The sequence below is a fragment of the Eupeodes corollae genome, chromosome 3 (genome assembly GCF_945859685.1).
Source record: "Eupeodes corollae chromosome 3, idEupCoro1.1, whole genome shotgun sequence".
Taxonomy (NCBI): domain Eukaryota; kingdom Metazoa; phylum Arthropoda; class Insecta; order Diptera; family Syrphidae; genus Eupeodes; species Eupeodes corollae.
Genome location: NC_079149.1, coordinates 125511076 through 125523993, shown reverse-complemented (window position 1 = coordinate 125523993; position 12918 = coordinate 125511076). Strand labels below are relative to the sequence as shown.

Below are 12918 nucleotides of genomic sequence, written 5' to 3'. Positions count from 1 at the left end.
GAATGAAATACGTTGAGTAGAACAAGAGTATTAATAATAAGGAAAACAAAAATTCAGTGTAAAATTACGAGTTTCTTTTTTACCTCACTTTTATTAAACACTAAACACCCAGCTCAAACCAGCTCCATTTTTTAATTGTTACTGTTTTATCTAACCAATTTTTGTTTAAATAAAAAATGTTATGTTTTTCTATACATAAAAGTGTAGGAACAAAGTATATAAAAACAATAATATTATGTAAATATTTTTGTTAAGAAACATTACTTCCATCATCATCATCCTTGATTGAAATTAATGTCTGACTTTAAAATTAGTAAAATATTTTGTGTGATATTTAAAATACTATTATAGGAAAAAAGAACTAAGAAATAGATTTTTATGAATTATGTGAAATTATGATAAGTTGTTGATAATTTTTTTTTAATTTAAATTTATTTTTAAGGGAGAAAAATGTATATAAAAGCTCTAATTTAGCATTCATAATTTTAAGTTATTAAATATTATTTACGAGTTGTTTTTTTTTATTTTAATTAGCAAAGATTAAAATTAGTAAAAAGAGTAATAAGCGTATTTCTTTTCTAATTGAATATCGTGAGGAAAAAATTCTTAAAAATAGGATTGTAAGTTAAATTTATTTTTTAATTTTTAATAAAAGTCACGAATTTAGAAATTTTTTCTATTTATAATTGGGGCACACTCAAAGGCTTTTTAATACATTTAATATGTCAGAGACACAGTGTGAACAAAAGGAAAAGAAGAATGGGTTGGAAGGAGATGTCGGTATACATTGATTTTGAATTCTTTAAAATGAATGTGACTGAAAAAGACAGAGTGTGGTAAGGCATTCCACATTCACGTAGTACGGCTAGAGAACGAAAATCTTCACATGACGACGGAAGTTGGACTTAAGGGTAAACTGATAGGCATTTCTAGAAGCGCGAGTATACTAGTTGAAGTTTATTTATTTATTTATTGAATTCGTTAAACAAACTAACGTTAGAACTAAAGACTAATATAAATTTTTTTCTTAGATTAATAGATTAGCAATGCTTTAAGCATTTTGCAAACAAAAAGCTAAACTGATGTATTGAAAAAAATTACTTTAAATGTTTTACTTTTAAAATCATCGCTTACGGAATATAACAAAAAGTAATACTTTTCGTAAGCTGAAATTAAGTTGACTGTTTTTGCCATTGTTCGATCTGCTTGATATAGGACGTAAAGGAACTTGGCTTCTAATTCTTGAACGGCTATAAATAAAGTTTAACTGTTTCAAAATTGATGGGGATATGACTGACCCATTGATTAATTTTATAATAAAGCACAGCTGAATGTACTCTTTGTGTTTATAAAGCGATGGAACATTTATGATCGTGAGCCAATGAATGAAGGTTGAAGTTCGAGCATATTGGATCATGGGCAGAAACAGAGGCGCATGAATCTTCTTTGTACTCCTTCTATTCTGTTTATATGGACTGAATATAAGGGAGCCCATATTATGCAGCCATATTCCAATATTGGTCTTAAAAATGATATATAAAGAAGTTAAAGAATATATGGGTCGCGAAATGTGAAAACAGTTTTATAAATCCGAGTGTCTTATTTGCTTTTTTAAAAATATAGTCATAATGATTTGTAAAAGTTAATTTTGAGGCAAGAATACCTAGGTCAGAGAAAGTAGAGAGTTTAGTCAAATAAGAAGAGTCTAATTGATAATTGAAAGTCAAAACATTTTGTTTGGGTGTAAAACACATTGATTTATATTTGTCTATGTTTAGTAAAAGCTTATTTATAAAACAACATTCGTGAAAACTATTTAGATCATCTTACAGGAGTAAGCAGTCGTCAAGTGAGCCAATACGTTTGAACAATTTAATGTCATCAGCGTAAATTAAAAAAGATGAGGGTTTTATAATAGAAGGTAAGCCGTTAACGTACAAAGTAAACAGTAAATGTCCTAAGTGGCTACCTTTTGGTACGCCAGTTCTTAAAAACAACGCTATATGATCTATTCTATAAGTTCGGCGAAACCCAACTTACAAATTTATCGTTAAAGCCTTGGGATTTAAGTTTGCAATTTAACGTTTTATGGCACAATTTATCAAAGGTCTTACTGAATTCTGTCAAGACACAGTCAACCTGTTTCCGTTTTTTAAACGAATCTAAACAAAAAGAACTGAAATGAAAGAAACCTTGTTGACTGTCACAAATTATAGACGCACAATTAAGCGATATAACTTTGCAAATAATGGACTCAAATAACAAAGGGATGACGGACAGTTTTGCGATGGGACGATAATTATGTATTTCATTTTACTACCCTTTTTATGAAGTATTTAAAGGGAGTAATACAACTGACTTTTACTTGATCGTAGTCTATAGAATGTTTGAGACAAAGCAAAGCCCTGGGGCACACCAGCAATTATTTTAATAAGACAACACTTAGAAGTAGGTGAAATATATATGAATAGGAAATATTGATTTACAACCCTCTTCTGTAATTATCTATTTAAACAGAAGCACATAACTCAAAAACTCTGTTTATAAATCAAGCCTAAAGGTTGTGTTTAGAATGTCATATTTACAATTTTTATATTTAACTTACAATCCTAAAATATTACGATAAATAAATGTACTTTATTATATTACTAAACCCTTGGCTGGTTTTCGCTTCTGACCAATTTTGTTATGATTATTGTGTATAGAAGAATAGAGAAGTAAAATTTTGTGTAAACCTTTCCAAAGATTTATTAAAAAAGAAAACAAAAATGTATTCAAACTAAAGCCCATTTGAACAAATAAAAAATAATTTATTTTATTATTTATTTGAGCAAATATGACTATAAATCTACTTTAATATTATTAAAAATTTTAGTTTTTTTTTTGAATAAGAAAAAATTAAGAAAAAACTTTACTTGTTGTTGTTGTTCAATGTAGTAGTAGTTATATTTTTAAGTAGGTATTTATGTCCGGGTTTTATCGAAGCTCTGTCAAACATTGCAGTAATGAAATTATTTATTTTTTGTTGTTTTTCTTTTCATTCGACTAACTTATTAAATTATTTTATATTTCTGAGAACTCATTGAAAACAGAGGATTCAGTTAACTTCAGATTTCTTGTAATTTACGTCTTAGAAGCATTCTTGAAGCATTTAGCAAGACATTAAGTTTAAATGGTTGAAATGTTTAATATTCAAAATATTCCACGTGACTTTACTGCTTATTTTCAATATAAAGTAAAATAATACGAAAAAATACGTTACAAACTTTATTTGTATGACATTAAAAATTTGACAACAAGTCGACCATAGTCCATCATGTACTTCAGAAGTGACAGTAATGGGAAAAGAGAGTGAATAGTGTATCCAGAAATTCCAAAATTAATAATCAAGGTTAGGTTTTGGAGCGAAAAATAAATTTTATTAAAGCTATTTTCAAGTTGAGTTTCCTTTAGCACAATGCATCTATGCACAACCGAAACCGTAAATTTATTTCTTCACATTTTCGATTAATTTATTTTTGTCAAAACTTTTAAGTGGAATCTTCAGCTCTAATTCATGAAAAAAGTCATACAAAAAATGTGAAGTCTATGGCAAGGGTTCGAAATAAGGGTGCAATAAAACAACTTACAACTTTTTCGTAGTGAAATTGAAGTTAACATCATCCTTAAAGAAATAAGCTTACTTAATATTTATTTTACTAAAAATTAAGATGCAAGACACAAGCAGAATGACACAATTAACTGCAGAATATCAAAATAACATTTTCATGTTATTCATTAAGAACAAAATAATTTATAAAACAAAAAAACAAGCAACATCTCAAAAATACATGAAATACACCAATTAATTATATTATATTTTTGTTTGTATCAAAAGTAAAACACGAATTTCAAAATTTTACAAGCACAGTATGAATATACGAATATTTTTTTTTTCAAATTGATTTTGTTTGTATACTTACGTGGATGAATTATAGTTTTGCGAGATAGAATTTTGATTGGTAATTTTGGCAATAGATATGGATTGATTGATTGATAATTTGTTTCGTTAGCGATATAAAAAAAATTAAATATTAAAGAAAAAACAAAAACTAAGATTAAAATTTGATTTATAAATTAAATTTTTTATTTTGAAAATATAAATATATAATGGCTTGTTTTTTTTTAAGTTATACAAAATTGAAGAATAATATATAATGAGAAAGAGGATATATAAATATTTAAATGTTATTACATGTTTTCAAAGATATATATATAATTTATAAAGAAAATGGGTTTTAAGTAAAAAAATGTTTATTTTGAAGCGAAGCATGCAAGTCTTGTTTTTTTTGTTGAAAGAATAGTATTTTTTGTATTTTGTTTTTACAAAATGCGATATTTTATTTTGTTTAATTTCAAATTCCAGATTATTTTTGCTGATAGATTTGTTCAATTATTAGTTTATATTGTAATGGAAGACACAACCATTCACAGGCGTAAGCACAGCAGAAGTTAAAAATGATTGACAGTGGGTGGGAAGAAAAAATAAATAAATTAACTAAAATGTAAACAAAAATAAATTAAAGTAATTAAAATGTTATAATATTTTAAAGTGTACTATTTTGTGAGAGAGATAGAGAGACTTTGTGTTGGTTGTTGAATAGTTGTGTTTTTTTATTTCGTTAAGTTTTTTTGCTTTACAAGTATAAATTTTGAATTTTGAAAAAAAAAAATTTGTATAATTTTGTTAAATATTATAGTTTCAATCTGATTTACTGTATAAATATTGTTTGTGGAACACATAATAATAAAAACTGTCAACTGTCTACAAAGGGATGTTTTTACTATAAAATGTAACTCAAATTTAATAACACAATATGTGTCGTGGTTATGATATTTTTTTGTTGTTAAGTAATATATATAAAAATGTTTAAATTATAAAAATAAAACTAAAATTAAAAAAAAACAGTTAAGATGTTTAGCACTGATTATATATTTATATATAATATGTATACACGAGTACTAGAGTGAATCGAATTGGAATTGAATTAAATATAATATTGAAAAGAATGCATTTGAATGTTTGTTTTGTTCGTTTAATACAAATTAAATGAAAATAAAAAAAAAAACAAAAAAATAAATAATATATATGAAAACAATTTTTAGCGATCATTTCACTTCTAGCAGAGCATAAGAAAATATTGTGTGCAACTTCTAAGAAAATTTTATTGAAAAATAATTTAAATGAGAGTTTCAAAAAATGTTTTGTTTTATGAACAAACTGGTTTCATTAAAAAAAAATAATTATCAAACGTTCCACAAAGGCCAGAAGAAAGATGCTTTTTAATTTTTATTAAAAAAAAATAACTCTAATTTTACTTTTAAATAAACTTTGGTATAAAAAGTATATACTCAATATTGAATTTTGCGTGTGAATTGATTTAATTATGCATGTGTATATATACGAGTATATAAAACCTAATCTAGCTTTAAAATGCAGATCTACATTCAAAATAGTTTTAATCTCAGGAAAAAGAAAATTCATTGGAAGTAGCATTTCTATTCAATGTGAAAAACAAAGACTCTTAGAGCTGATATATTTAATCAATTTCAATCAATTTTGATATTAAGCATCCAAAACAAAATAATCAATAGGCAGTTTTGCTTTGAACTTTATCTTTTTAGTGTTTTTTCAAAAATTATAACTTGTTGCCTTGAATGTACAAACTACAAGGAAGTATAATAATGAAGAAACCTAAGACCATTCATTTTACTCTTAGAAATAAGTACGATGTTGGTATTTTTGAAATCGGATATCGAAGAAACATCAATTTTGTAAGAGAAAATGTTTAAAACAATCAAAATATAATTCTTTTTAGTTGAATCCAGCTAGTGGTGTTTATTATAAGCTCAAAGATAATAATGTTTATTTTGTACAATTTGGAGAAACGAGCTATGACATTGATAAGAATTTGCGACCACAGAAGGGGCTCTGCTTAGGTTTTGAATCCGCCATCTAGTGGTATTTATTATAAGTTCAAAAATAATTAGGTTTATTTTTTACAATTTGGAGAAACGAGCTATGACATTGATAAGAATTTGCGGCGAGCACAGAAGGGGATCTGCTTAGGTATTTAGTTAAATTTTAAAGTATATTTTTTGTATTATTATATGTATGTATATTTATTATATCTGAGGCTAACATTATAAGTTAATTTATTTTTTAATGATGATCAGTAGCGGATGGTGTGAGGAGTACCACGCGCCCTTACTTGAATTTTTAACTATACAAATCGATTTGAATGAATGAGAATCAAAAAGAACAAACATTTTTGTTTAATTAATGAAACTAGTTCGTGATAGAACTTTCGTTTTGAATTGATTCTTTTTCAATGAGATATATTTTAAGTTGAAATAAATATATTTTTTTACATATTTTAAATATAATCTGCATTTTTTAGGTTTTTAATAACTATTATCTACCTCTAAGACCCTCAAATAAATACAAAGTGTTGATTACAAAACGTAAAACTCAAACAAAATGGTGCAATTAGTAAGTATATATATATTTTATATAGTATCAAAACAGTCGCATAATGATCGCTAAATATCTATGTATATAGAAGATAAGTATGTTATATTGTTAAAACAATTTTTTTTTATTATTATTGTAGCATCATCCAATCAATCAGCTTATAGAGATAACAAAAGAAAAATAAAATATATCCAATATAAAACTATGATTTATTTTCTTAACATCTCTGATTTCTTTTTTATTTTTTTTTTGAAAAAAGAAATAAAAAAGAAAAAAATGATTTTTTTTTGGTAATTAACATAGTTGTTTTTTTTTTTAATTTTACGTATTACGAGAAAGAAAATTTAAATGAAAATGAAATGAAAATCTCTGACCTTGTTTTTTATTTATATTTTATATCAGAAGTAGTTAAGTAGTAGTAGTAGTTGTTGTGTTATATTCTTGTATTTACCTTCTACGAAGGGTCGAAACAAAGTGAGGGGGAAAAAGAAAAATAGGAAATATTTTCAGTAAGTCTCTGTAGAAAAATACCCGCCCACAATTTTTTTTTGTATTTTTATTTCTTATTAAAAGAAGAAAGAGAGAGAAGAAATAAAACTTAATCACAAAAAAAACTAAAAAATCCGTACAAAAATTAAAAATTCTTTTTTATTTTTCAATTTCAATTCTTAAATTAAAAAAAATAGAAATTAGTTTGTTATATATTAAGTAAATTAAGTTATTCTAACTAAAAACCAAAAAAATGTGCGTTGTATAAAAATAGTTGTACTTTGTATTTTGTTTTTGGAAAGAAACTAAAAAATATAAATTTGTGTTGATTTTGTTTTGTAGTTTTAACATAAAATAAAAAAGTCTTGATTTAACAGCTTTTTGAACTGGGTGTGAATTTATTATTATTTTTTTTTTCGTTTTGTTTAAGGTTACTATAAAAAATATTTCTTTCGCATTTTTTTCACCTAGGCATATTATTATATTGTGTATAATTGGAGTTTATAACCTTTGTTTTATTTTTTCTTAAAAGTATTTTGTTTTAAAAATTAAGAAACAATATATATTTATAAAATTAATAAAACAAAAACAAAAGGTATATTTATATATTAATAATAATATTAAGGATGAGTAATTTAAAAAAAAAAACATTTTTTCACATACCTGTCCACCTTCGCCTTCGACGCTGACCAAATCACGCCATTCTTCGATAGTTTGCGCCAAATCAATCGTACATAGGGGCACCTTGACTTCACCAATTTGGTCATGTTTGGAGAAACGATCAAAATCGAAGATCGCAAATACTAAGGTCTTGTTCATAGCGTCAGCATAGGGTAAACTCTAATATATACCATTTGTCATAGTAAGTTTTATTTAATCAAAACCAAAACGAAAACGTAGGGATACATACCTTAAATGTAAATGTTTCATTGAAGACAGGACTCAAGGTCTTACGATGGACTTTGGTTTCGAATTTTTTCTTTTTATCCGGAAGCAGGTAACATTTGACGTAAGGATCTGATGTACCACCCATATCAAGGGCTGGTAGATCCTCCGCCTGGATAACTGTTACCGCTAAGCTGTTTGAATTAAAGTCGTATTCGAGCTGTTGAAAAATTAAGGATATTAATTTTTTGTGTTCTTCCAGGATTACAGTTTTTTTTCTTCTTTTTTATTAATGTTCAAATGGAAAAGAAAATGTATATGTTGTGTCGAATGATGGTGAGTAATGTAAGTGAGAGTGGGTGGATGGTTATTTGAGATAAAGAAAAAAACCAGAGAACTTGTGTTCCCATTTTATATATGTAACTCTATAGTATACTTCCCATCTCTATATATATATATCCACTTCGCCAAACTAACTTCCCATGAAATTAATTTTATTGATTTCTTTTTAGCTGAAGTATAGTATACAAGATTAGGTACATATATCATATATGTATAGTATATGAGAACTCGAATAAAAGTTCTTGAAAAGTCATTTATAACAAGGAAGCGAATTTCTTGCTTGCCATAGCAGCGATAAAAAGATGAACGAAATATAGGTACACATCAGAAGGGTACATATTTATGTAAGAATACGAGAGTACGACGAGCAAAGAGAAAGGATAACAATGTAAGCAAGTTTTTTTCTTCGTTTCCGCATTTCAAAAGAGGTGTAAGGATTTGTTCCGGCATTTTTTTCCATAGTATATATATTGTGCTTTAATTCACGGTTGTGTGTTAGTCTCTGAACAAGGAATTCTAAATGTACCTTTTGGAAAATTAAAAACAAAAAGAATGTGTAAAAAAATTCTTTAACTTTTGTAGTTTTTTTTTCCAGACTTAGGTATGCTAAGTTCAGGACTTTTTTTATGGTAAAATGTACTAACGTAGATGACGTTAAGCTAAAGCTTCTTAATGGAAGCAAAAATCTTCTCTACTTTAGAATAAAAACATTTTCTCAAGAAATTTTCGTTTCTTGAAGCTGAGGAAAAAAGTTTACATTTTTAAAGAAATAAACAAGAAACAGAATATATGAAAAATCAGTTTGAGTGAAACAAACACACAAGTTTTAATATATTCAAAGTTAAAGCAAAGAAATAGGGACCTAAGTGGCTCCACTGAGTCATTCCATAAATAGTTTAATAACGATTAAGTTAAATAAAAAAGCTTGGAAAGAAATTATCAATTATTCAATTGATTTAATTGACTTTAGATTCTATTAAATTACATCTAAATTCAATTTGAGTTCAATAAATAAATTTGAAGCGGATTTAAATTTATGAAAAATATAGAAAATGCATTACAACTCTCCAGGTGGCATTTGTTCTTGAAGAGGGTTTATGGAGGTTGCAAGAAGGCTAAAAACCGATAAAAAAACGAGGTCTTAAGTGGATCTCTTGCAATATTCGAAAAAGAATATAAATAACACAGAGATAATTTCCGTTCAATAAGTGGAAAGAGTTTCAAGCTTACATTTGTTAAGACTTTTTACAAAAATCCTCTCTGAAGACGACTTGCTCTTATGTACATTAACAACGAAGTCTATGCCAATATAAGAAATCAAAACCATGGATTTGAAAAATCAATCTTATCAAAAGATCGCACTTTTACTTCAAGCCAACGTTGCTGTCTTATAGTATTTTTTTTCGCATGTGGAGTATTAAGAAATTGATAAAGTTAGTAGTGTTCTGTTGTTGTTGGTTTTGTTGTAGTTGTTTTAATTCTCCTCTTTGTTAAGTACTGTTATACATAAACACCATCATTATTATCATCGACCAATTCATATATTATATACACCATCGCATCATCACATCCGAATTATTTGATGCACATGCAGAGGCATTTATAATATTGGACTTACCTTGAAATTTAATCTTCCTAATTTTACTTCACTCTGCTTGCTCTCTCCATCGTCTTGTTCTTCAGCATTCTCCGTCAATTCCTCCATATCAGGCTGAACCTATGACATACCAGAACCCAATAACTACTTAGGCAATAATAAGGGCGTGATACTTACTTTTTCTTTATACGCAGAGCCTAGAAGTTGGACCGATTTCATATCGACCCCCTTCTTACCCTTACCATCTTTGGTTCGTCGTTTTTTCAAAAATCTTCGAACACAAAAGAATACCAATCCAAGGACAACAAGACAGACAGCAATTATAATCGCCACAACACCCCATGTTGGTATTCCAACTTTGTGTGCTAGTTTTTCTGTGATTTCGACAGCTTCTTTGCCAACTTTTTCGACTTTTTCTTCAAATGGTACACCAGTCGTTGTTGGGCCTTCTGGTTCTAATATTGTAGAATAATATAAGAAAATGTTATAAAATTTTGTAATTGTTTGGGGAGAAGGGATGGGGATGGTTTTTTTACCTTCACCGCCTAGTGTTGTGGTTATTTTTGATGCCATAGTCGTTTGTTGTAATGCCCTAAAGGGACTTTGATGTGGCTCTTTAGTTGTTTCTTCCACTTTGAGCTCCTCGCCGACCTGCGGCACTGTCTCCTCGACTTGGGTATTTGGAGGCATTTTTTATTCTAAAATTGATAACCAAAAATAGGAGAATTAAAAATACCATCAATAAAAATAGAGACACCATATATTTAGATCAATTAATTATTTTTAAACAAAGGAAAGGTAAAAGTTGAAATATAAGTAAGAGAAATATAAAAAGTTCTTAACTTTGCCGACAGTTTTCAAAGGACAAAAATAACTAAAATCCTTTTCTCTCTTTCAAAAACCATATTGGCAAAATTTAACAAAATAAGGAACTCATATCTCATATACATAGGTAACCCAAACCTCACGTAAAATGTACACATCCTTCTTGCTTAACCTGGTAGATTTTTTGTAGATTGTAAAAGATGTAAGTTACATGACTATATATTCGATATACAGTCAAGTCAACCACATTGAACTTCCCCAACCCTTATTATTGATGAATTGCTACATTATGGTTGAACCTTTTTTAGGTTACCTTACATTCTATACGTTCTACCTGTTAAATTATGTATATACATATATTTTTTAAATTAAATAGCTCTTGGCTATCATTTTCTGATATTTGAATTCAAAGCACGTTTTTGAGATATGTATATTGAATTTTAGGTGCTATTATTTTTATTATTAAGAACAACACTTCTATATTATATGATTTTGTTTGCAATCAAATTTACATAAAGTAATTTAAAGATTTCAAACACATATTATTTATACATATATGATTTGGTTACAGAATAGTTGATATAAGAAGCATAATATGTTATAGTCATATTCATGTAAGGATTGTTTTTGAATTTTTAATTTTACTTCTCAATAAAAGTATCGAAATAAAAAGGTTTCTCGAATCTTTTAAAATTCGGCAAATCTTAAGCCAATCGATTAAAAATAGTCTTAGTTAAAAGTGTCAACTTAAAATTTGTTGTATTGGAATAAACACATTTGAAGTTATGAAAGTTAGAAGATCATGAATAATTTTGCAATACCTTTCATATTAAAATTAAAAACCAGATCATTTAAACGTTTTTCCATTACATCATATTTTTATGAACATTTTTTAATGCCCAAACAAAGCAATATTTGGAAAATTCTACGTTAGCCTAAGGTCTTAAGAAATATTAAGTGTACTAACAACAGTGGTTTACAGTACACCCATAAATCAAAACTATAAATTACTTAAAGTTATACTAAGTTCCTTAAAGTCCATGAATTCAATAAAAGACTATTCGAAAGTTAGCAATTATTTGAGCTAGAATGCCGCAAGGGAGTGTACAAGGGCCAATCATTTGTTTATTTAATTTACATACAGTATACAAAGATCGGTATTACCAATTTTTAAGACTTTAAAACAACTCTTTTAATAATAATGCACGAACAAAACACATGAACTTTTTGAACTCAACAAAAAAGGAAGCTAGAATATTTCAAAATAAAGTTTTTACATGTTTTTTAGACCATTACTAAGGTCACCCTATTTTTTAAAGTACTGCACCAAAAAACAAAAACTAAAGCTGGTGTACCACAAGGAAGCCAACTAAGATCATTAATTTGTTGGTACTTTACTAAACTAAAATACAAAATCGATTGCTAGGATAAGTGAATTGAATTAAATAGTTTTTGTGAGAAAAAGCTGAAGAAACTTACTTAGAGTGCAGTAAAACTAAGAAACACAAGAAAAGTAATAAGTTTGAGGAGGTAGAGATTTTTGAGTTAAGTCGAGATTTCCTGAATGTCTGCTTCATTAGAAATTATAATTTCGATTTTGTTGCAGATTTTCGGGTTTGATTTTAAGAACCCTTATATTATTTGTTCGTAGTGGTACCCGTGTCATGGTGGTTAGTGCGTTGGACCTTTATGCCAGAGGTCTTGGGTTCAATCCCTTCCTGTGCCAACTATAGGTTTTTCTTTGCTTTGCGAGGAAGTGAAAAATTCTCCAAGAGTAATTCCTGTCATAAAAATTGCGTTCTCAAATTAACCGTTCGGATTTTGCTTAAGACCGTAGGTCCCCCCATCCCTGACAACAGTATTCGCACACATTAATGTCTGCGATTTTTAAGTCAATAGGCCCTTGTTAACTATAGGCTGTAGCGCCACCTAATTTAATTTAATCAATAAATAATATAATCAAAAACAACGATCTCCCAGTTTCTTAAGCTAATTATAAAGTTTTGCCAACTTAATTGACTTGAAAACTTGTTGAAGTACTTAACCCTGAGACTATATGATCAGAATATAATTTTAAATGTTACAAAATTGTGGGTATTATTTGTGTTTTTTACCCAGTAGATAATCCCGCAGCACATACTTAGAATAAATCACAATCTGAATGACTCTACATAAAAAGAAAATCCACACTACCCTAAAGTTTTCTATCACGATATTGAAGATTTCTGTGTGGGAAGTTGAATGCTCACTGTCCGGAAAATACTAT

The 12918-nt window shown here is 27.7% G+C and overlaps 1 protein-coding gene across 4 annotated transcripts in view; it reads right to left on the bottom strand.

Annotated features, from left to right (window-relative positions):
* The window catches only part of LOC129952763 (synaptotagmin 1), a 57779-nt gene that overhangs the window by 18476 nt on the left and 26385 nt on the right, over nt 1-12918 (bottom strand). For 3 of the 4 annotated variants that reach the window (XM_056065578.1, XM_056065576.1, XM_056065574.1), the window contains 5 exons: nt 10364-10525; nt 10005-10282; nt 9849-9947; nt 7914-8108; nt 7667-7843 (listed from right to left, as the gene is read on the bottom strand). In XM_056065578.1, coding sequence (XP_055921553.1) covers nt 7667-7843; nt 7914-8108; nt 9849-9947; nt 10005-10282; nt 10364-10517 — 903 coding nt within the window. In that variant the 5' untranslated portion in view covers nt 10518-10525. The remainder of the gene's footprint in view (nt 1-7666; nt 7844-7913; nt 8109-9848; nt 9948-10004; nt 10283-10363; nt 10526-12918) is intronic. The other variant, XM_056065577.1, reaches the window with a different exon arrangement.